The sequence below is a fragment of the Dendrobates tinctorius genome, unplaced genomic scaffold (genome assembly GCF_039654945.1).
Source record: "Dendrobates tinctorius isolate UK_male_01 unplaced genomic scaffold, ASM3965494v1 ptg000138l, whole genome shotgun sequence".
Taxonomy (NCBI): Eukaryota; Metazoa; Chordata; class Amphibia; order Anura; family Dendrobatidae; genus Dendrobates; species Dendrobates tinctorius.
The window spans coordinates 14,614,065-14,639,056 of record NW_027361806.1 but is presented as its reverse complement, the minus strand read 5'-3'; the positions used below and the strand labels follow the sequence as shown (position 1 = coordinate 14,639,056).

The 24,992-nt window shown below is 42.5% G+C and overlaps 1 protein-coding gene across 7 annotated transcripts in view; it reads right to left on the bottom strand.

Moving 5' to 3' along the window:
* Positions 1-24,992, bottom strand: part of LOC141048736 (phosphoglucomutase-1) — a 115,980-nt gene that overhangs the window by 56,414 nt on the left and 34,574 nt on the right. For 6 of the 7 annotated variants that reach the window (XM_073544665.1, XM_073544664.1, XM_073544660.1 and 3 more), the window contains 7 exons: positions 18,350-18,488; positions 17,135-17,244; positions 16,522-16,679; positions 10,853-10,986; positions 8,126-8,274; positions 7,748-7,957; positions 3,205-3,312 (listed from right to left, as the gene is read on the bottom strand). The exons of the other annotated variant lie outside the window; for it this stretch is intronic. In XM_073544665.1, coding sequence (XP_073400766.1) covers positions 3,205-3,312; positions 7,748-7,957; positions 8,126-8,274; positions 10,853-10,986; positions 16,522-16,679; positions 17,135-17,244; positions 18,350-18,488 — 1,008 coding nt within the window. The remainder of the gene's footprint in view (positions 1-3,204; positions 3,313-7,747; positions 7,958-8,125; positions 8,275-10,852; positions 10,987-16,521; positions 16,680-17,134; positions 17,245-18,349; positions 18,489-24,992) is intronic. 7 annotated transcript variants of the gene reach the window in all.

Sequence of the window (24,992 nt, the reverse complement as noted above, 5' to 3'; positions counted from 1 at the left end):
CCGCAGACCATTACATCAAAGTCTGCATTTCAAAACGTCACTACTTCCATTCCGAGCCCTTAAGTGTGCCCAAGCAATGGTTCCCCCCCATATATGGGGTACCAGCCTACTCAGGACAAACTGGACAACAACTTTTGGGGTCCAATTTATCCTGGTACCCCTGTGAAAAAAAAAATTGCTGGCTAAAAATTATTTTTTTTGAGGAAAAAAAATTATTTTTTATTTTCACAGCTCTGCAGTATAATCTTCTGTGAAGCGCTTGGGGGTTCAAGGTGCTCACCACACATCTAGATAAGTTCCGTGGGGGGTCTAGTTTCCAAAATGGGGTCACTTGTGGGGGGGGTTCCACAGTTTAGGTACATCAGGGGCTCTACAAATGTAACATGATGCCCGCAGACCAATCCATCAAAGTTAGCATTTCATAAACTACTTCCCTTCCGAGCCCCGACGTGTGCCCAAACAGTGGTCCCCCCCCACATATGGGGTACCAGCGCACTCAGGACAAACTGGAACAACAACTTTTGGGGTCCAATTTATCCTGGTACCCTTGTGAAAATAAAAAATTGCACACTAAAAAATAATTTTTTTGAGGAAAAAAAAATTTTTTTATTTTCACGGCTCTGCGTTATAAACTTTTGTGAAGCACTTGGGGGTTCAAAGTGCTCACTACACATCTAGATAAGTTCCTTAGGGGGTCTAGTTTCCAAAATGGAGTCATTTGTGGGGGAGTTCCAATGTTTAGGCACACAGGGGCTCTCCAAACACGACCTGGTGTCCGCTAACGATTAGAAGTAATTTGCATTTCAAAAAGTCAAATGGCGCTCCTTCCCTTCCGGACCCTGCCGTACGCCCAAACAGTGGTTCCCCCCCACATATGAGTTATCAGTGTACTCAGGAGAAATTGCCCAAAAAATTTTAGGATCCATTTTATCCTGTTGCCCATGTGAAAATGAAAAAACTGAGGCTAAAAGAAAATTTTTGTGAAAAAAAAGTACTTTTTTTTTTACAGATCAATTTATGAAGCACCTTGGGGTTCAAAGTGATCATTATGCATCTAGATAAGTTCCTTGGGGGGTCTAGTTTCCAAAATGGGGTCACTTGTGGGGGAGCTCCAGTGTTTAGGCACACAGCGACTCTCCAAATGCGACATGGCAACCGCTAAATATTCCAGCATATTTTCCAATCAAAAAGTCAAATGGTGCGCCTTCCCTTCTGAGCCCTGCCGTGCGCCCAAACAGTGGTTTATGACCACATATGAGGTATCGGTGTACTCAGGAGAAATTGCCCAACAAATTTTAGGATCCATTTTATCCTGTTGCCCATGTGAAAATGAAAAAATTGATGCTGAAAGAAAATTTTTGTTGGAAAAATTAAAATGTCCATTTTTTCTTTCCACGTTGCTTTAATTCCTGTGAAACACCTGAAGGGTTAATAATCTTCTTGAATGTAGTTTTGAGTAGCTTGAGGGGTGCAGTTTTTAGAATGGTGTCACTTTTGGGTATTTTCTGCCATATAGACCCTCAAAGTGACTTCAAATGTGAGGTGGTCCCTAAAAAAAATGGTTTTGTAAATTTTGTTCTAAAAATGAGAAATCGCTGGTCAACTTTTAACCCTTATAACTTCCTAACAAAAAAATATTTTGTTTCCAAAACTGTGCTGATGTAAAGTAGACATGTGGGAAATGTTATTTAGTAAGTATTTTGTGTCACATAACTCTCTGGTTTAACAGAATAAAAATTCAAAATTTGAAAATTGCGAAATTTTCGCCAAATTTCTGATTTTTTCACAAATAAACGCAAAAATTATCGACCTAAATTTACCACTAACATGAAGCCCAATATGTCATGAAAAAACAATCTCAGAATCGCTAGGATCCGTTGAAGCGTTCCTGAGTTATTACCTCATAAAGGGACACTGGTCAGAATTGCAAAAAATGGCCAGGTCATTAAGGTCAAAAAAAGGCTGGGTCATGAAGGGGTTAAAAAACGCAACGTGGGCACATAGCCTTAATTAATTATTAATAATATTGGTGACAATTAATATATCGTCCCCGATGTTGCTAGATAAGAACAGGAGACCGAAGTGACAAACGTCGCAAATCGATGCAGAATTTTACCAAACTTGTGCCTTTTTTGAGGTTTCAATGTAAATATATTCATTCCCGCGACTTTTTAGTCATCTGTTTAGAATTTGCAACATTTTTTTTTTGGCATTGTTATGTAGAAGTGAAATAAAAAATGTACTTCACCCTGAAAGATTAACCATGCCCCACGTAACCTGTTTCTGATTTTTTTTTTCAAGTTTTGGCATATGTACCACAAAAAAAAACATGGCGTAATAAATGGAGTAAAACAGAGCGACAAGAGGGGGGTCTGAGATCTGCCCGGAGGGGTTAGATAAGTGATGATGTAGTCCGGTCGTGCACAGGAAGTCACAGACTGACTTCCTGTCTACACAGTAGCGCGTGCACTGGACTGGTGGTCACACTGAAGATCACGTGGCCCAGTATGAATGTAACTGGGATGAAATGGATCACATTGGAATATAGCTCTATAGGGCACCACAAACAAATATTTCATTCTTCTTTCTCATCCTGCACTGAACACCAGTTCAAATAAGTTGCAGTTTTGTAACAGACTCTGTTTTTAGCGGTTTTTTTTAAATTATCCGTGCACTTGTGAATCCGACGCATGACCGGGACAGATTTCCATCCTTAGGGTTAACTCTAACCCTTACCCTAAACAAACAGATTGAAGGTTCCTATTACGTGACAGCAAGCAGAGATCTTGACAACTGCAAAAAAACTGATGCAGAAAGTATATTGGAAATCTGTATGATATATCGACACGGCAGCTGAGCTAAAAAAGATCTGCTCTGCTCCGGATCAGAGTTGAGGCCGTTTCTCTATGGCACCGGTCACTTCTGTACCGACAAACCTCTGCCCGGAGCCTAGTAAGTACAAGAGGCGCCCTGAGTGCAGGGCAGAGGATTGCTGGCGCAGAAGTGAACACTGCGGAGGATCGGTGCAGAACAAATGTTTTTACTCAACCTGAAACTTGAATACTCCTAGATGACAACCCTGCAGAAAAGACTGTGCTAACAGCACAACACAATGCAGGCGGACCTGCCCTTAGCAAGCAGGGATTGCCCGCACATGCACGCACAGCCACTGCCAGCATGGTACAAGGACGGCTCGCTCCTCACCGAGGTCGACTTTCCTGGCACTTCCACAGCAAACACGCTCATTCCTCGGCTGCTGATACTGTTCTTGGTCTGATCGTTGTTTACCTGCACCACAATCTTCTTCTCGGACTGGGAAGAGAAAAGCAGAGTCACTGTGTGTGAGAAAGATCCGAGGACCGTGCTGCCTGTGCACCATTCATAGTAATAATCCCAACAGTATCACCCGGACGATAAAAGCCATTGTATCTTTATCCCTAAACCCTTGAGGACCCCATTTCTCCGTTTCAGAAATAATAACTTTTCAATTTTTGCATCACAGATCTTGTGTTTTGCAAGTTATGGGGACGTCTATCTTATACTATGTGCACGTTAAGTATTTGCAGCAGAGATTTCTACTTCTTTGCATAAAACAGGTGCATTTTTTTTTACATGTTTTTTATATTGCAGATTTTTCCCCACTTATTAGTCTGGTGAAATCTGCAGCAAAAAAATGCTGAAAGAATTGCCATGCTGTAGATATAAGGCTGGAGTCACACACAACGTAGAAAAATACGGACCGTACTGTACGGCTGTAATACACATAAATGGTCCCTAAGTAGTGCTCCGTATGTCATCCGTTGTCAAGGTGTGGCCGCGTATTTTTCTCATGTAAGCATCCGTATGTAATCCGTATACCGTTTTTTTCTCGCAGGCTTGCAAAATGGACATATAATGGAGCCCGATGACAGGTTTTCAAATCCAAACGAAAGAATACACATAGAATATATATACTGTGTATGTGTATATATATATATATATATATATATATATATATACATACACACACACACACGTCATTGAGACACATATATATATTTATATATTTATATTTCACAGAGTTCTTCATGGCAGAATAGCCGCTAATTCAATTGCCGGCTTCTGTCAAATCATTCCCCAACCCGACATGAAATGACACATGGTTTACATACAGTAAATAATTTCATGTTTTTTTTTTTATATGTCCCTGACAAATAATTGGATGAGTGTTTGTGTGCAAAATTTGAGAGGTGTAGGTGTTAATTTAAGGGGTTAATTCGCTGTAAAAAAAAATGCGTGGGCTCCCGCTGTAATTTGTCAACCAGAGAGGTAAAGCAGGTGGGTGAGGGCAGATTTTAATAGCCATGAGAGGGACCATTGTTTTTGCCCCCCCCCCTTCCCCCCGGCTACAAAAATCTGCCCCCAGACACCCCAGAAATGGCGCGACTATAAGATGTGCCAATTCTGGCACTTATCCTCTCTATTCCCATTGCCCTGTAGCGGTGGCGAATGGGTTAATATTAATGGGTTACTGTCACCTTGCTATTGGATGCTGACATTAAGCCGATTATTAATGGAGAGGTGTCAATAAGACACTGATCCATTATTAACCCTTGGCCATTCTAATACCTGGATACGTTTATTTGTGAACCATTCCATTGTAGATTTTGCTTTATGTTTGGGATCATTGTCTTGTTGGAAGACAAATCTCCGTCCCAGTCTCAGGTCTTTTGCAGACTCCAACAGGTTTTCTTCAAGAATGGTCCTGTATTTGACTCCATCCATCTTCACATCAATTTTAACCATCTTCCCTGTCCCTGCTGAAGAAAAGCAGGCCCAAACCATGATGCTGCCACCACCATGTTTGACAGTGGGGATGGTGTGTTCAGGGTGATGAGCTGTGTTGCCTTTACGCCAAAGGAATCGTTTGGCATTGTTGCCAAAAAGTTCAATTTTGGTTTCATCTGACCAGAGCACATTCTTCCACATGTTTGGTGTGTCTCCAAGGTGGCTTGTTGCAAACTTTAAACGACACTTTTTATGGATATCTTTGAGAAATGGCTTTCTTCTTGCCACTCTTCCATAAAGGCCAGATTTGTGCAGTGTACAACTGATTATTGTCCTATGGACAGACTGTCCCACCTCAGCTGTAGATCTCTGCAGTTCATCCAGAGTCACCATGGGCCTCTTGGCTGCACTTCTGATCAGTCTTCTCCTTGTTTGAGATGAAAGTTTAGAGGGACGGCCGGGTCTTGGTAGATTTGCAGTGGTATGATACTCCTTCCATTTCAATGTGATCGCTTGCACCGTGCTCCTTGGGATGTTTAAAGTTTTGGAAATCATTTTGTATCCAAATCCGGCTTTAAACTTCTCCACAAGCGTATCACGGACCTGCCTGTTGTGTTCCTTGGTCTTCATGATGCTCACTGTGCTTCAAACAGAACCCTGAGACTATCACAGAGCAGGTGCATTTATTCGGAGACTTGGTTACACACAGGTGGATTATATTTATCATCATTAGTCATTTAGGACAACATTGGATCATTCAGAGATCCACAATGAACTTCTGGATTGATTTTGCTGCACTGAAAGTAAAGGGGTCGAATAATATTGCACGCCCCAGTTTTTGAATTTCCAAAAAAATTTAAAATAAACAAATTTCGATTAACTTCACAATTGTGTCCCACTTGTTGATTCTTCACCAAAAATTTACATTTGGTATCTTTATGTTTGAAGCATGATATGTGGGAAAAGGTTGAAAAGTTCCAGGGGGCCGAATAGGCAGTGCATATAAATCTAATGGACATGCAATGGTTTGCTGCATGTAAACCATGTCTCCTATCCTGTCGGCTTCTGCAATGATTTTACAGATGCCGACAATTGAATTATCGGCTATTCTGCTATCTAGCTCTGTATGAAATATTATATATATATACACATACCGTGGGAAAGTTTCTGACTTTTTTCCCACGGTCATTAGTTCATTCACAGATCAGCCTGGGGACTCCTGCTGACGTCACTGAGGCTGCGGGGAGTCCCCGGCTGATCTGTGAATGAACTAATGACCGTGGGAAAAAGTCAGAAACTTTCCCATGGTCATTAGTTCATCTACAGGCAGCCATGAGGCTGCGCAGAGGTGAATCAATTCATTTTATAGTAGATTACAGTGAGGCTGGTTGCATTAGCACCGGTCCTCATTGTAAACTATTTAACCCCTTCTGATGGATTGCAGCGTGGGACATGACTGAACGGCAGAGAGGTTGTGTTATTTTTGATGCAGGTCATGGTTTTATTTTGGATTACCAGACTAATAAAAATTTGTCAAAAACTTGGTGTCTTTTTTCATTAAAAGACTTTTTAATTAATGTCTGTGTGTGGTCTTTAACCCTTTCTTAGTATAGGTTAATAAGGGATCGGGGTCTTATTGACACCTCTCTATTATTAATCGTCTTAATGTCACCTTGCAATCGAATGGTGACATTAACCCTTTGTCATATTAACCCATTCGCCACTGCTACAGGCCAATGGGAATAGAGAGGATAAGTGCCAGAATTGGCACATCTTTATAGATGCACCATTTCTGGGGTGTCTGGGGGCAGATTTTTGAAGCCGGGGGGGGCAAAAACAATGGTCCCTCTCATGGCTATTAAAATCTGCCCTCACTCACCTGCTTTACCTCTCTGGTTGACAAATTACAGCGGGAGCCCACACATTTTTTTTTACAACGAATTAACCCCTTAAATTAACATCTACACCTCCCAAATTTTGCACACAAACCCTCATCTAATTATTAGGGACATATAAAAAAAAATGAAATGAAATGGTTTACTGTATGTAACCATGTGTCATTTCATGTCGGGTTGGGGAATAATTTGACAGAAGCAGGCAATTGAATTAGCGGCTATTCTGCTATGAAGAATTCTGTGAAATATAAATATATATATATATATGTCTCAATGACATGTGTGTGTGTGTGTGTGTGTATATATATATATATGTAGGAGTTTACTGTATCGCGCACTGAATTGTCGGCTTTGCTAAAAGACACCGGGTGCGTATTTCTCGCAAGTCACATGTGTGGTCCGTGTGTAGTCCGTATTTTTTGCGCACCCATAGACTTGCATTGGCGTATTACGGGCGTAGTACACTGACATTCGCAGCATGCTGCGATTGGCACGGACCGTAAAATATACGCAAGAAAAATACGGCTGATGGGAGCTGCCCCATAGAGAATCATTGGTCCGTGTGCAATGCGTTTTATTAACGCCTCTCACTCGTCCGTATTCCTCTCTAGTGTGACTCCTGCCTAAATCTGCAAGGAAAAACTAATGAGACTTCATAGATCGCATTCACTTTGCTGACACTAGGAAATCCGTGCAGAAAATAAAGAGACAGAACAGCAATGTGTGCACAGACCCTTAGGCTATGTTCACATTTTGCTTTTTTTGCTGCAGCCAAAACTTGATTTCTTGGCAGTAAAGAAGCTGCTTACAAAAAGTAGATTTTTGCTGGGTTTTTTTTGGTACAGATCATGTCATTTGTCTACCCGACATGTTTAATAAAGTCAATTTTATTCACCAAAAACACCTGAAAGCGTTTTTTGCAGCGTTTTTGCACTTTCTCATTGCTTTCTATGGTGAAAAAATGCTGCAAAAACGCTCAAAGAATTGACCTGCTGCAGATTTAGAAAAAAAAAAAAAGTTTTCCAACTGAGTCGGGATGAATCAGCGGCGGCCGTGTCTACAGTAACCACTCGGCTGTTCCACACCTTATTCTCGATGACAGACGTGATGCGCGTGTCGTTCTTATAGGTGTAGACAACGATGTGGTCACAGCCGTCCATTTGCTTTGCATCTCCATTAAGAAGGACTGATCTGCAGAGCACCTTCTGCAGCAGGCGGCTGCCGGGCTCCAGACTCACGGCTTTCAGCTGGGGCTTAGTCTTCTCAGCATAGACATCAATGAGGAAAGGGCAGGCCTGCGGAAGAAATAACACCGCCATACACACATACATGGTAAATGTCATACACCCGACGTCTGCTGCACTTAGCCATTAGACTTTCCTATCTGACTCAGAAGAGTGATCGCTGCGTGCACTGCATTATACAATGTCAGATTAAAGGACTGGTCACATGAAAATAATTACCTCTGTCATTTCCAGTGCTTTGTTATAGCCCATGGATTGAAGCGTCACCCACAAGTCACTGGGGTCTCCTTCTCGGTCATTGGCCTCCATTAGATTGAGATCCAAGAAGCCTTTTCTTGTTAACTCGTTCTTCTTGGTCTCAAAGTTTTCTGTTATAATACAAACATAGATATGACACATTTATACTCCAGAGGTGCACTCACTATTCTGCTGGTGCAGTCACTGTGTACATACATTACATTACTGATCCTGAGTTACCTCCTGTATTATACCCCAGAGCTGCACTCACTATTCTGCTGGTGCAGTCACTGTGTACATACATTACATTACTGATCCTGAGTTACATCCTGTATTATACTCCAGAGCTGCACTCACTATTCTGCTGGTGCAGTCACTGTGTACATACATTACATTACTGATCCTGAGTTACATCCTGTATTATACTCCAGAGCTGCTCTCACTATTCTGCTGGTGCAGTCACTGTGCACATACATTACATTACTGATCCTGAGTTACCTCCTGTATTATACTCCAGAGCTGCACTCACTATTCTGCTGGTGCAGTCACTGTGTACATACATTACTGATCCTGAGTTACATCCTGTATTATACCCCAGAGCTGCACTCACTATTCTGCTGGTGCAGTCACTGTGTACATACATTACATTACTGATCCTGAGTTACATCCTGTATTATACCCCAGAGCTGCACTCACTATTCTGCTGGTGCAGTCACTGTGTACATACATTACATTAATGATCCTGAGTTACATCCTGTATTATACTCCAGAGCTGCACTCACTATTCTGCTGGTGCGATCACTGTGTACATACATTACATTACTGATCCTGAGTTACATCCTGTATTATACTCCAGAGCTGCACTCACTATTCTGCTGGTGCGATCACTGTGTACACACATTACATTACTGATCCTGAGTTACATCCTGTATTATACCCCAGAGCTGCACTCACTATTCTGCTGGTGCAGTCACTGTGTACATACATTACATTACTGATCCTGAGTTGCATTCTGTATTATACTCCAGAGCTGCACTCACTATTCTGCTGGTGCAGTCACTGTATACATACATTACATTACTGATCCTGAGTTACCTCCTGTATTATACTCCAGAGCTGCACTCACTATTCTGCTGGTGCAGTCACTGTGGACATACATTACATTACTGATCCTGAGTTACCTCCTGTATTATACTGCAGAGCTGCACTCACTATTCTGCTGGTGCAGTCACTGTGTACATACATTACTGGTCCTGAGTTACATCCTGTATTATACTCCAGAGCTGCACTCACTATTCTGCTGGTGCAGTCACTTTATACATACATTACATTACTGATCCTGAGTTACATCCTGTATTATACTCCAGAGCTGCACTCACTATTCTGCTGGTGCAGTCACTATGTACATACATTACATTACTGATCCTGAGTTACATCCTGTATTATATTTCACAGCTGCGCTGTATCTACATAGTGACTGCACCAGCAGAATAGTGAGTGCAGCTCTGGAGTATAATACAGGATGTAACTCAGGATCAGTAATGTAGTGTATGTACACAGTGACTGCACCAGCAGAATAGTGAGTGCAGCTCTGGAGTATAATACAGGATGTAACTCAGGATCAGTAATGTAATGTATGTACACAGTGACTGCACCAGCAGAATAGTGAGTGCAGCTCTGGAGTATAATACAGGATGTAACTCAGGATCAGTAATGTAATGTATGTACACAGTGACTGCACCAGCAGAATAGTGAGTGCAGCTCTGGAGTATAATACAGGATGTAACTCAGGATCAGTAATGTAATGTATGTACACAGTGACTGCACCAGCAGAATAGTGAGTGCAGCTCTGGAGTATAATACAGGATGTAACTCAGGATCAGTAATGTAATGTATGTACACAGTGACTGCACCAGCAGAATAGTGAGTGCAGCTCTGCAGTATAATACAGGATGTAACTCAGGATCAGTAATGTAATGTATGTACACAGTGACTGCACCAGCAGAATAGTGAGAGCAGCTCTGGGGTATAATACAGGATGTAACTCAGGATCAGTAATGTAATGTTGTGTCTTTTTTGTATTTAAAAAGTGGTTTAACCTTTTATAGAAATTAATGATATTTTCCCTTTTCAGTGAATGCCATATATAAAGCCCGTTGTGAGTGGTGCGGCTCTTCAGCGCGGCGCCCCCCTCCGGCGTCCTGCACATCTCCACCAGGAGGACTGTGGCGCTTTCCCCTCATTTTATCTGCAGATTTCCGATGAACGGCAGAATTAATAACAAGTAAATGATGGTAGGTTTTTCCTCGGCAGGGTCCAGGGAAGGAGCCGGGCTGTTAACGGGGGATATTAAGATCATATGATAATAAATGTTACCCGCGCGTGGCCTTTACGCCAGAGGCTTTTTTTTACCATCTTGCGGAAAGGTTAAAAGAAAAGTAATTCAGTTCTAATGCATTCTTAATAGAAACCATAAAAATGCAAATGTTTTGCTGAGAATTAGTGGACTTTTTACAGCCTGTAATATGGCTGGTGTTATCGGCCCGGGATGCTGCGACACATCGAAATCTCCTCCAAATTATCTCCCAATAACACACTTTTTCCCGTTAAACAACTGCATTAAGTGACTTCATTAATATAAAAGGAGACGACTGCCGCAGCGACGTGTGAACGAGGCGCGCAAGATGCAAAAAATACAACAGCACGCACCTTTACAAACCTCCCAGGCCTCGGCGTCGCACTTCTCGCCGCTGCTCCGCAACTCGAAGAAATTATATTCCTCCAAGCTCAGGAAGCCGCTGCCGTCTAAATCAATGATGTCGAATATGTCCGACAGCGCGGATCTGAAATGTGGAAGATGAGAGGCCGTTATTTCACACCGAGACGTACGGAGAGAGCCGTGCTGAAAAAGGGCAACTTCCAGAAATTTCTGCTTCCGCTGACGTCACGTCGACAGGGCAGCGTCTTCTCTTCCTCCCTGCTCTGTTGATGGGGAGTGATTGCCGACATCATGCTGATTGACAGCCGGCTCCCCATTGCCTAACTGCGGGGAGCCAACTGTCAATCAGCATTACGTCGGCAGTCATGTCCCATCGACAGAGCAGCCTGGAAGAAGAAGAGCTACTCTGTCTGTGACTGTTCTGAGCTGGTGGCGGATAGAACGAGCAGGTAGTGAGCAACTGTAGGAAAAAAAAGTACTGGACAACCCCTTTAAATGCCATTGTCACTGACAGCAGCATTTACAGGGGTATTCCCATCTCCATGATTCTATCCCAATATATATTAGGTGTAATAATAATATTAGCAAATACCTCCAATTAAAAATATAGTATAGTTCTTCTGATTCACTATGTCACTTACTCTATGTACAGGGCACTGCAGGAGTTTGGGTGTCCATGGTTCAGACCACTCATATAGTGACAGTTAGTTGTTAGTGGTCGTAACCATGGACACCTAACCTACTACAATGCCCTGCACATAGGGTAAGTGACATAGCCAGTCAGAAGAACTATACTACATTTTTAATTGGAGGTATTTGCTAATATTATTATTATTACACCTACCATATATTGGGGTCTTGGAGATGAGAATACCCCTGTAAGTGGAGCAATCGAGGAGAGCTACTGGGCCTACAGGTATGAAGCCTGGCCATGCCAATACCGAAATATTGCAGTACATAGTACAAGCCCTCAATTTAACGGAGGATCCAAAAAATAAAAGTAAAAAAATTAAAGATAAACATGTAAAATAATAAATAAATAAAACAAAATATAAAAAGCAGGAATCTCCTTTCCTTCCTCTAATAAAAAAAAATCTAAAAAAAAAAAATAAACATTGCCACATTCATAAAGGTCAATCAATTAAAAAGTCATAAAGTGGAAAAATATATAAAAACAACAAATGCCCAATTCTGATGTTTATCGATCGCCGCACTTCCCTTGTAAAAACACAAGAAGCAAATCAGAACGTCGTACATGTGGCCTCTTTAAAAGGACGGCAGAAAAACAAAAAGTTACGGGTCTCAGAAAAAGTTTGCTGTCGCCGTAGTTGGACCGACAGGAGAATCGCGGTGCAGGATTATTTTTGCTGCATGATAAACATAAAAAAGAGGAAACCCAAAAAACAATGGGGTGTTGTGGTTATTTTTTGGAGGGAGTTTACTATTTTGCTAATTTTTTTTACAGCCCTTTAAAAGCTGATGTGAAAACTGCAATACCTGTTGACTGGTGATAACTTTTAATTTGGGGAGTGATCCCCCCGTCATCGGTTGCTCCATAGGCATACACACGTCAGACTAGCTATAGGCCCCCGACTACTACGGAAACCCATCGGTCCTGAAGGGGCAAAACAATCCCCTGGTAGTTGAAGGATCTGAGGGAATCAGCGTTATCTCTTGGCGGATGAGCAGACCGTGTCCATGTTTATTTACTGCAGTTTGCATTAATAGAGTGATAGGCATTCATGTGGCGCATTGCTGCGCGAGGTTACGGCTCTGTTCACACAGGTGTTGTGTTATGTCTTTTATTTACAACTAGCTGAAGAGCCCGGCGTTGCCCGGGCATAGTAACCAACTGTGGTTAGTTATAACAAATGATAATGATTATATTGCACATAAAAACCGTGCATTCAATCCTCTCCTGTGTGATACTGACTGCTGAGCTGTGTATCTAATCCTATCCTGTGTGATACTGTCTGCTGAGCCATGTATCTAATCCTATCCTGTGTGATACTGACTGCTGAGCCGTGTATCTAATCCTATCCTGTGTGATACTGACTGCTGAGCCGTGTATCTAATCCTATCCTGTGTGATACTGTCTGCTGAGCCGTGTATCTAATCCTATCCTGTGTGATACTGACTGCTGAGCTGTGTATCTAATCCTATCCTGTGTGATACTGTCTGCTGAGCCGTGTATCTAATCCTTTCCTGTGTGATACTGACTGCTGAGCCGTGTATCTAATCCTATCCTGTGTGATACTGACTGCTGATCCGTGTATCTAATCCTCTCCTGTGTGATACTGTCTGCTCAGCCGTGTATCTAATCCTATCCTGTGTGATACTGACTGCTGATCCGTGTATCTAATCCTATCCTGTGTGATACTGTCTGCTGAGCTGTGTATCTAATCCTCTCCTGTGTGATACTGACTGCTGAGCCGTGTATCTAATCCTCTCCTGTGTGATACTGACTGTTGAGCCATGTATCTAATCCTATCCTGTGTGATACTGACTGCTGAGCCGTGTATCTAATCCTCCTGTGTGATACTGTCTGCTGAGCCGTGTATCTAATCCTCTCCTGTATGATACTGTCTGCTGAGCCATGTATCTAATACTATTCTGTGTGATACTGACTGCTGAGCTGTGTATCTAATCCTCTCCTGTGTGATACTGACTGCTGAGCCGTGTATCTAATCCTATCCTGTGTGATACTGACTGCTGAGTCATGTATCTAATACTATTCTGTGTGATACTGTCTGCTGAGCCGTGTATCTAATCCTCTCCTGTGTGATACTGTCTGCTGAGCCGTGTATCTAATCCTCTCCTGTGTGATACTGACTGCTGAGCCGTGTATCTTATCCTCTCCTGTGTGATACTGGGCTCCCCCTGCAGTCTGTGTCAGAGGGTGGTCTGTTTTGGCACGGTAATAAATTGTGTTATTTCCAGCTTTACAGAAGGACGATAACACCATAGAAATGATAAGAATAATAGGCCTCAGTTACAACAACTGTCTACAAAGAAAACTGTTGCTGATAGCGACCAATCACAGCTCATTTTTCATCTTTTAAACGCTGGGACAGCGTGGCGAGTTTTGAGTGGCGACTTTTGTGTTTGGACTTTTATGTGGCGAGGTTGGTGTATGTGTGGTGAAATGTGTGCTGTGGGTGGTGTATGTGGTGAAGCACGTGGTAGTGTGTGGCGCATTTTGTGTGTGTGTGTGTTCATATCCCCGCGTGTGGTGAGTATCCCAAGTCAGGGCCCCACCTTAGCAACTGTACGGTATATACTCTTTGGCGCCATCGCTCTCATTCTTTCAGTCCCCCTTGTTCACATCTGGCAGCTGTCAATTTTCCTCCAACACTTTGCCTTTCACTTTTTCCCCATTATGTAGATGGGGGCAAAATTGTTTGGTGAATTGGAACGCGCAGGGTTAAAATTTTGCCTCACAAAATAGCCTATGACGCTCGCGGAGTCCAGATGTGTGACTGTGCGAAGTGTTGTGGCTGTAGCTGCGACGGTGCGGATGCCAATCCCGGACACACATACACCCACATTGAGCTTTATATATTAGATGGAGAACAATATACACTCACTGGCCACTTTATTAGGTACACCATGCTAGTAAGGGGTTGGACCCCCTTTTGCCTTCAGAACTGCCTCAATTCTTCGTGGCAGAGATTCAACAAGGTGCTGGAAGCATTCCTCAGAGATTTTGGACCATATTGACATGATGGCATCACACAGTTGGCGCAGATTTGTCGGCTGCACATCCCTGATGCGAATCTCCCGTTCCACCACATCCCAAAGATGCTCTATTGGATTGAGATCTGGTGACTGAGGAGGCCATTTGAGTACAGTAAACTCATTGTCATGTTCAAGAAACCAATCTGAGATGATTCGAGCTTTATGACATGGCGCATTATCCTGCTGAAAGTAGCCATCAGATGTTGGGTACATTGTGGTCATAAAGGGATGGACATGGTCAGCAACAATACTCAGGTAGGCTGTGGCGTTGCAACGATGCTCAATTTGTACCAAGGGGCCCAAAGAGTGCCCAGAAAAAATTCCCCACACCATGACACCACCACCACCAGCCTGAACCGTTGATACAACGCAGGATGGATCCATGCTTTCATGTTGTTTACGCCAAATTCTGACCCTACCATCCGAATGTCGCAGCAGAAATCGAGACTCATCAGACCAGGCAACGTTTTTCCAATCTTCTACTGTCCAATTTCGATGAGCTTGTGCAAATTGTAGCCTCAGTTTCCTGTTCTTAGCTGAGAGGAGTGGTACCCAGTGTGGTCTTCTGCTGCTGTAGCCCATCTGCCTCAAAGTCCGACGCACTGTGCGTTCAGAGATGCTCTTCTGCCTACCTTGGTTGTAACGGGTGGCAATTTGAGTCACTGTTGCCTTTCTATCAGCTCGAACCAGTCTGCCCATTCTCCTCTGACCTCTGGCATCAACATGGCATTTCCGGCCACAGAACTGCCGCTCACTGGATTTTTTTTCTTTTTCGGACCATTCTCTGTAAACCCTAGAGATGGTTGTGCGTGAAAATCCCAGTAGATCAGCAGTTTCTGAAATTCTCAGACCAGCCCTTCTGGCACCAACAATCATGCCACGTTCAAAGGCACTCAAATCACCTTTCTTCCCCATACTGATGCTCGGTTTGAACTGCAGGAGATTGTCTTGACCATGTCTACATGCCTAAATGCACTGAGTTGCCGCCATGTGATTGGCTGATTAGAAATTAAGTCTTAACACACAGTTGGACAGGTGTACCTAATAAAGTGGCCAGTGAGTGTACAGCGCCAGATGCATGCAGCCGCTCTGGGGCTGGAGAATTGGGGGGGGTGGATATATAGGGCCAAATGGGGTCTCGATTTACTGTATCTGCATTCTCAGGATGCACATAATTATAACGCAATGTGCGGCGTCGCTCCTCTGTTCCACCATTCAATCTGTGCGTCCGAGTCTCAGCGCAGCCGATTGTTATTTCAGGACAAAAAGTGGAACAGAGCATCTGGGGCACAGACCGGGGCAGAGCATCGGGGTCACAGTCCCGGGCAGCGTGCTGGGGGCTTAGACCCGGGCAGAGCGCCGGGACCACAGACCGGGGCAGTGCTCAGGGAGCACAAACCGGGGCAGAAAATCGAGGGAACGAGTCAGAGCAGAGGATTGAGGACAAAGACAGGTTCAGCACATCAGAGGCACAGACTGGGGCAGAGCATCAGAGTCACAGACTGGGGCAGCGCATCAGAGTCACAGACTGGGGCAGAGCATCGAGAATACAGACCGGGGCAGCGCATCGCAGGCACAGACCTGGGCAGTGCATCAGAGGCACAGTCTGGGGCAGAGTATCGAGGGTACAAACATTGGCAATGCATCAAGGGTACAGACTGGAGCAGAGTTTAGGGGGAACAGAATGGGGCGCATCAGAGACAAAGACTGGGGCAGAGCATCGAGGGTACAGACCGGGGCAGACTGTCGGGGGCAGGTGACAAGTTGAGGATTTTATTTATATATTTTTTTCATTTTGTCACGCAGTAGTTATGGAGGGCTATGCTGAATCTCATAGTGTGTAAGTAGGGAACTGTGCAGGCATCATAGTAAGTTTGGATGTGGATCACTTCATAAAGACTCGTGGTGCCTCCAGACTCACCTGAACTCGGGGGTCAGCTGTAAATCCTCGCTGCCGTCTCTGTACACCAGCCGGGCTTCCTTGGTGACCGGCTTCTTATTCTTTCTCAGTCGGCAGCCTGTCGTGAATGGTAGGAGTGTGTAGGAGCCGGCCCCGAGTTCTCCTTTCCAGACGTAGGACTGTGGATGTGATATGATGAATCCATCGCTCATGTGGTCACACGGACATACGTCACACATCATTAGGATATGGATCCGCTTGCTGATTGGTGGAGATACCCACTAATCAGTAGAATAAAGGGGCTGCGGTGCTCTGTAGTGTTTTGGGATTTTACGAACCGGTGCTCCATCCGGACCCTGTGTCCAGTGTTACAGCACAAGTCACAAGAATGGGGTTGTGCTGCAGTTTCTGGCTCAGCCCCTTTATTCTAGGATCACTTCGTGTCCTCCATCATGCCAGGAATATTTTTTTCTCTAGGATCTAGCACAGACGACCCCACTATACCCAGTTTACAGCGTGATTGTGGGACACATTGCAGCCTTCTGTGGGGGGTACATGTCAGGAGATCCCCCCGAAGTTTACCGCCAATGAAAGGCTGCGAATAAGAGCAAAGACGCGACATTAATAGCCGGACCTCTTGATGGCGCAGCTCTGTGAAGGACACGAGCTGAGGGTCTCCTCGTCCATCGCTTTCCTTCAGGACAAACAGAGCCGTGTCCACAGACATCCAGGGGGAAGACTTTCCTACAGAAACGGAAAACTTTCCTTAAAAGAAAATAATACAGTTTTCTTTCATCACGAAGTGTATTTTTTTATTGTTACCATTTTGACCTGCGAATAATTTATTGATTTCATTTTATAAATATCTTTTCATGTGCGATGTGGCGACACGACAATAGCTACAGCAATATGGCAACTGTTTGGGTTTGTAAACTATTGTATGACTCCGATCGATCATTATGGACAAGGTGATGCCAATTACGTGACTATTTTTTTACCTTTTTGTAGTAAAAAAAAACTATTTAAATATGGGATTTTTTTAATTTTTTTTTTTTTTTTTTTACTTTTTTATTTAATAAAATAATTTGTATATGGGGAAATGTGTTTGTTTTTTGGGGGTTGGGGGGTGGATTTTTAATCTTTTCTTATCTTTAAATTTTTTTTTTTATTTATGTATAATAGTTTTAAAGAATCTATTACATTTTTTTTAGCAAGTTAAAATCTATTAAAATAAAACCGACATCTATTCATTGGGACTTGAATAGACAGGAGCCTGATTGCAGATATTATACACTGTGATACCTCTGCATTGCAGAAGGTTGCGCCTGTCGTTGTATTCAGCCCAGTCTAATAGGCGTACTAAGTTGTACAGGTACAGGGGGGCATTTTTAGGCCCCCAGTAGCTAAAGCAAACCATCGGCAACTCATTGCTATTGACAGTGATATTAAAGGGGTTAAATTGCCGGGAGAAGGGAGAAGCGTAACCACGCTGTTGCTGTTGCTGCTGCGAGAACAGCATGACGAAGATATAAGTCGGGGGGTGAGAACTGACACATCATGTATATTTTCGTCACAGGTCATTCATGGAGTTAAGTTGGAAAACACCTTTAAATACATAATAAAGCTCCTTATCAATTAGCAACAATACAGATGTGCAGCAAGATCAGTGATTTATATGGGCATGATTAAGCGGAGATCGGGGGTGGTGACCTGGTAATAGTTCTGATTTACAAAAGTTTTCTAAAACTTGTCATATTGTCCGTTCAGTTCCCCAGATGAACACTAGAGGGCAGCACATCCACATCTTCCCGGCCACACGGCGGCGTCTGCTGCGCACATTGGCACGTACCTTCAGCTCTGCCCAGATTGAGCGGCTTGATAGTCAGATAAACCGTGGATTTTAGGGTTAACTGCAGCCGGTAGTGATGACTCGTTATACCGTTCTCCTCCAGGAAGAAGCATCCTCTGGACCGGACGCACGGCCAGTCCTAATGATGACGAGCACAAAAGGGTTAATGACACGAAAAGATCTAACGATAATGATAAAGTACAAACAAGGCTTCCCCGACCTGTCTCAGTGGCTGCAAAACAATTGCAGACGTTCAAGGCATGATGGGAGTTGTAGTTTTGCCGCAGGGGGTTCAGATTTCAGAATCAGGAGTCGCCGGCGCTTTATCGATTGTTTTTTTTTAGGTTTTAGGATAAAAAGTTCCACAACTTTGAAATGCACTTTATGTTTCCATCCTCTGCATTTTTTAGGTCTCTACTTTCTGCCAATGAATGTGGATGATCTTGTTTATAAGCAAAGGCTAAAAACCAACACAGGCTTAATAATTCTCACAGCTGAGGGTTTGCTACAATTGTACATGCAATGAAAAAATTCAAGACAATAGTGCTTATCCTATCTCAATATACTTGTTATAAATAACCAGTTTTTTCGCACAAATGGACAGTTTAAAAGGACAATTCGGAAAACAAACCAGTTCAAACTACGAAAAACCGAACTAATATCCAATTTAAATTTTTTTTATTCAAATAATTAAAACATACAAAAATATATATAAATATATACAAAAAAGGTGAAATCACAATACCAATAAAGAAAGGGAAATACTGGAAACCAATAGGGCACTAATGAGTTGCACATAGAAATATATTATTCTGTATAGTCATAAATAAATATCCATAATAAAGTGCAAGTGCAAAAAATGTGCAAAAATAATAAATGAAAAATTAAAAAATAAAAATAAAAAATAGATGCCACTATGTAAGATTTAAATAACATATATCATCATAAAGTTTTTGCCAAAGTATACACAAAATAACATATAATTGGCATAAAAGAAACATGCAATGCGGATTTAAGTAAAATTGTGTGAAAACCTCTATATAAACCTATAGTACACGTAAATATAATAAGGGTTAATGTATAATAGCAATACTAAAAGGTAAATACAAATGCTACCTCCATGTGCACCTGTACTGCAGACTGAATGGCCATGCCATATTATATATCAGTTGGTCTGACGAAGGCAGACGCCGAAACGCGCGTCGAGGTCGGGTTTATACTGGGAACCTGGCACTAACAGACATTAGGTATTTATTACATTTTTCTCTTGTGAACATGCGTCTTTGATAATTGTATATATAATATGGCATGGCCATTCAGTCTGCAGTACACCGGTGCACATGGAGGTGGAGTTTATTTACTCCTACTATATTGGCACTGGTTTACAGCACACAAGTACATATTGAGGAATTGTATACTAACTCCTATTATATTGGCAAAGGTCTGCAGTAAAGTATTAATGCCTATATTATGTGGCATTTGTATTTACCTTTTAGCATTGCTATTATGCATTAACCCTTATTATATTTACGTGTACTATAGGTTTATATAGAGGTTTTCACACAATTTTACTTAAATCCGCATTGCATGTTTCTTTTATGCCAATTATATGTTATTTTGTGTATACTTTGGAAAAAACTTTATGATGATATATGTTATTTAAATCTTACATAGTGGCATCTATTTTTTATTTTTATTTTTTCATTTTTCATTTATTATTTTTGCACATTTTTTGCACTTGCACTTTATTATGGATATTTATTTATGACTATACAGAATAATATATTTCTATGTGCAACTCATTAGTGCCCTATTGGTTTCCAGTATTTCCCTTTCTTTATTGGTATTGTGATTTCACCTTTTTTGTATATATTTATATATATTTTTGTATATGTTTTAATTATTTGAATAAAATTTTTTTAAATTGGATATTAGTTCGGTTTTTCGTAGTTTGAATTACAATTGTACATGGTCTAGACAATCCTATGTGATTGGACCCCAGATGGATAAATATCAGCTGCACTGATACACTGTAACAAACCCTCGGGGCAGGAGAGAGATTTGTATTCCTGCATTAGGGCTCATACCCAAAAGCAAGAAAAAAAACGGTCCGACTTCCGGACCGAAAAAACGGACGAGTGCCATGCGAGTGTCCTGCAAGTGCCATGCGAGTGTCCTGTGAGTGTCCTGCGAGTGCCCTGCGAGTGTCATGCGATTTCTGTGTGATTTTTAAACGTAACATCCGTATGACATCCGTATGCAATGCGATTTTAACATGAGCTTTTACATACAGCAGGTCTCTGTCCTTTACACATTGTTTTAAAACAAAATATTCTTCAAAACACACACACACATATATATATATATATATATATATATATTAGATAGATAGATATATTGGCAAATGTTCTGCCGCATACAGTATAATCACACAGTGACAGGTTAGAATAGGATAGAATATATATATACACATGGAATAGAATATATATATATATATATATATATATATATACTGTAGATGTCAGTGACAAATACAATTAGTATAGTGTGTGTGCAAAATACTGGACATGTATTTAATTAATAAAAGATTATTTCACGGAAAAAAATGGCATGGGATCCCCCTATAATTAACAGCCAGCAATGGCTATGCAGACAGCTGAGGGTTGATGTTAATAGCCAAAGAAGGGACCACAGATAGTGTCCCCCCCCAGCTAAAAACACCAGCGCTCAGCCACCCCAGAAAAGGTGCATCTCTAAGATGCACCAGTTCTGGCACATAGCCTTGCTCTTCCCACTGCCCTGTAGCGGTGGCATATGGGGTGACATCAAGCTCAGAGGTTAGTAATGGAGAGGTGTCAATAAGACGCCCCTATTACTAACCCCATAGTCACATTGTAAAGAAAACAAAGACACCCATTAAAAAATCCTTTATTTGAAATAAAGACACAGACCCAGGGTTAGTAATAGGGGCGTCTTATTGACGCCTCTCCATTACTAACCTCGGGACTGTAGCCGCACATGAATTGCCGGCTTTTCAAAGGACACTGGTGCGTAAAAATTGGACAGCACTTGCATGGTGCGAGTGCTGTGCGATTTTATTTTTTTTTCCTCGCACCTATTGACTTGTAGTGCGAGGGTGGAGAGAAGAGCGACCAGGGTTATTAGGGAACTAGGGGGTCTGCAATACCAAGACAGGTTATTACACTTGGGGTTATTTAGTTTGGAGAATCGAAGGCTTAGGGGTGATCTTATTACAATGTATAAATATATGCGGGGACAATACAAAGACCTTTCTAATGATCTTTTTACTCTTAGGCCTGTGACGGGGACAAGGGGGCATCCTCTACGTCTGGAGGAAAGAAGGTTTAAGCATACTCACAGACGCGGATTCTTTACTGTAAGAGCAGTGAGACTATGGAACTCTCTGCCATATGATGTTGTAATGAGTGATTCCCTATTAAAATTTAAGAAGGGACTGGATGCCTTTCTTGAAAAGTATAATATTACAGGGTATACCCACTAGTTTCCTTAATATTGTGTTGATCCAGGGAGCTAGTCTGATTGCCGTATGTGGAGTCGGGAAGGAATTTTTTCCCCCAATGTGAAGCTTACTGTTTGCGCCACGTGGGTTTTTTTTGCCTTCCTCTGGATCAACATGTTAGGGCAAGTTAGGATAGGATATGGGTTGAACTAGATGGACTTAACGTCTCCCTTCAACCTTAATAACTATGTTACTATGTATTGCTGAGTCTTGTCCGAGATACGCTGCATGCTGCGATTTTTTTTCTCAGTCCGATTTCAGCTGAGAAAAAAAATCGATGAGATGACACCTATTGAATAACATTGGTCTGAGTGCAATCCGATTTGGTGCTAGAAAAGTGAATGCGGCTGCACTGCGACTCTTACACCGCTGCTGCAACCACGACAAGCAAGTCACAAAAAATCCAACCGAGTCTGATTATTTGCGACCTGCTTGTCGCAATGTGATCCCATTCATTTGTATAACGCTGCGATCTTCGGTCACGCCGTATCTGTCGCGGCCAAAATCGCCTTGTAGCCGTAGCCTTCAGCTCACAGAGGGTTATCTAAACTGGATCCACTTCAACAAACCCTCAGCTGTGAGTAGTTTCGGGCACGGGACCGGATGTTTTCAGTCTCTGAATGTAAACAAGAAAGTGCCCATTCTCTGACAGCGAGCAGCGCTGCTTCACTGCGCAGGTGTCAAAGCACAATTATTAAAAAGTTGTAAAACTTTATTTTTGATACGTAATGGGGACCTCTGAAACTAAGAATAAAGGGGCCCCAACAGTGATCTTTCCTGCAGAGCGGCGCTCCCAGACGCCCACCGTGCAGAGAGCTGCCGCACAGCCCCAACCAAGGTCCCGGATATCAGACACCCACCAATTGTGAAGCCACATCCTGGCGATCACTTTTTAGCCCTCCCTGACATTGGACATAAAATTACGTTCTACGTCAGGTGTGGATGTACAGAGATAAGGAGCCAATCCGACTCCATACACAGTGGGGGGCCCTAATAACCCGCCACCCGCCTCTATCAGCAGCGACCGGAGGCAATTAAATAGATTGCTGCCCCTGGGCTCCAGAGGGGATTGTTAAGGGGCCTTTACACATAGCGATATCGCTAAAGCATCACCGATTTTGTGACGCAGCAGCGATATCGCTATGTGTGATACTTACCTCTGACCGGCTCCCCGCTGTCTGTCGCTGATCGTGCGAGATTGTGCAGCTCCAGTTCTCGTCGGGCGCTTCCTGCTGGGCTTCCTGTGGCGCTGACTAGTGACGCGTGGATGCGGGCGGGAGGACGTCAGGATCACCTCGTCTGAAAGGTAAGTAACGACCGCTGTATCGCTGCTGCGTCACTGCTGAGATCTGCCTGTTTGGCAGCTCACTAGCGACCATTTAGCGATGCACCAGCGATCCTAACCGGGTCATATCGTTGTCGGGATCGCTGGTGCATCGCTAAATGTAAAGGGGGCTTTAGGGTCCGATGCGTTATCTAATGGAAATGCTGCTGGTTCTGGGAGTTTTTCGTTTCTTGAAGTCGTTTTGAACAGTTTAGGAAAAGGGGCTTTTTTGTTCCCTAAAGTGTTTCTTTTGCAGAGGAGGGAACTAAAATAAAATAAGTGAAAGTTAATTAAAAAAAAGTAAAAAAAAAACCCACATATATACCGTATTTTAAAAAATTAAAAGGATAAAAGTTTGAATCCTCGATTTAAAAAAAAAAAGGAAATATATAAAGATAACTAGTAAGATTGCATCATAAAAAGTTTGAACTAAGAAGTTCTAAAATAAAATTAACCCGTAGGGTAAATGCTGCAAAGTTTAAAAAAAATATATTAAAATGTCATAAATATCTCAAAACGCTACAAAATTACAGCTCGCTACTCAGATGGAAAAAATAATAAAAAAAAACTTACAGTTTTTAGAAAATGGAGACGTAAAAATTTTTTTTTTGTTCTTTTGCAAAGCTCTGAATTTTTTAACCCCTTCCCGTTCAGGCAATTTTCCATTTTTGCACATTTTAGTTTTTTCCTCCTCTTCTTTCTTTCAATGTTCTTTTTATTGAAAAAATATTTAAATATAACAAACAGTGTTTGAGAAAGGAGCCGTATCATTAATAAGAGCAATAGTAAGTACTGCCGGCAACATTTTACAGAAGTGATTTCTTGTATACAAAACTCAATCACTGCAATCAAGAAAATGATAGAAACTTTCAATATTTGTTGTATAGAATGAGATAAGTACACTGAAGAGAATTCGGAACGGAGAAAGGGAGAGAGGGAGCAGTGAGGAGGGGGAGAATATTGAAGGGGGGGGGAGTAGGAGCAGCACCTTGGGATATGCTTTTAGTATTATTATTATTATTTATTTATATAGCACCATTGATTCCATGGTGCTGTACATGAGAAGGGGGTTACATACAAATTACAGATATCACTTACAGTAAACTAACAATGACAGACTGATACAGAAGGGAGAGGACCCTGCCCTTGTGGGCTTACATTCTACAGGATGGTGGGGAAGGAAACAGTAGGTTGGGGGGTTGCAACAGTCCCGGTGTTGGCTGAGGTGATATCTCCGGTAGTGGTGAGAGAAAGAGAGAAGGAGGTAGCGGGGTCATTGCAGGCTGTAGGCTTTCTTGAAGAGGTGAGTTTTCAGGTTCCATCTGAAGGATCCGAGTGTGGTTGATACCGGACGTGTTGGGGCAGGGAATTCCAGAGGATGGGGGATATTCGGGAGACGTCTTGGCGGCGGTTTGATGAGGAGCGAATAAGTGTGGAGGAGAGAAGGAGGTCTTGGGAGGACTGGAGATTACGTGAGGGAAGATATCGGGAGATTAGTTCAGAGATATATGGTGGAGACAGGTTATAGATGGCCTTGTAGGTCAGAATTAGTAATTTGAACTGGATACGCTGAGGGAATGGGAGCCAGTGAAGAGATTTGCAGAGAGGAGAAGCGGAGGAGTAGCGAGGAGAGAGATGAATTAGTCGGGCGGCAGAGTTAAGGATGGACTGGAGAGGTGCGAGGGTGTTAGCAAGGAGGCCACAGAAAAGGATGTTGCAGCAGTCGAGGCGGGAGATGATGAGGGCATGCACAAGCATTTTAGTAAAATGAGGGTTGA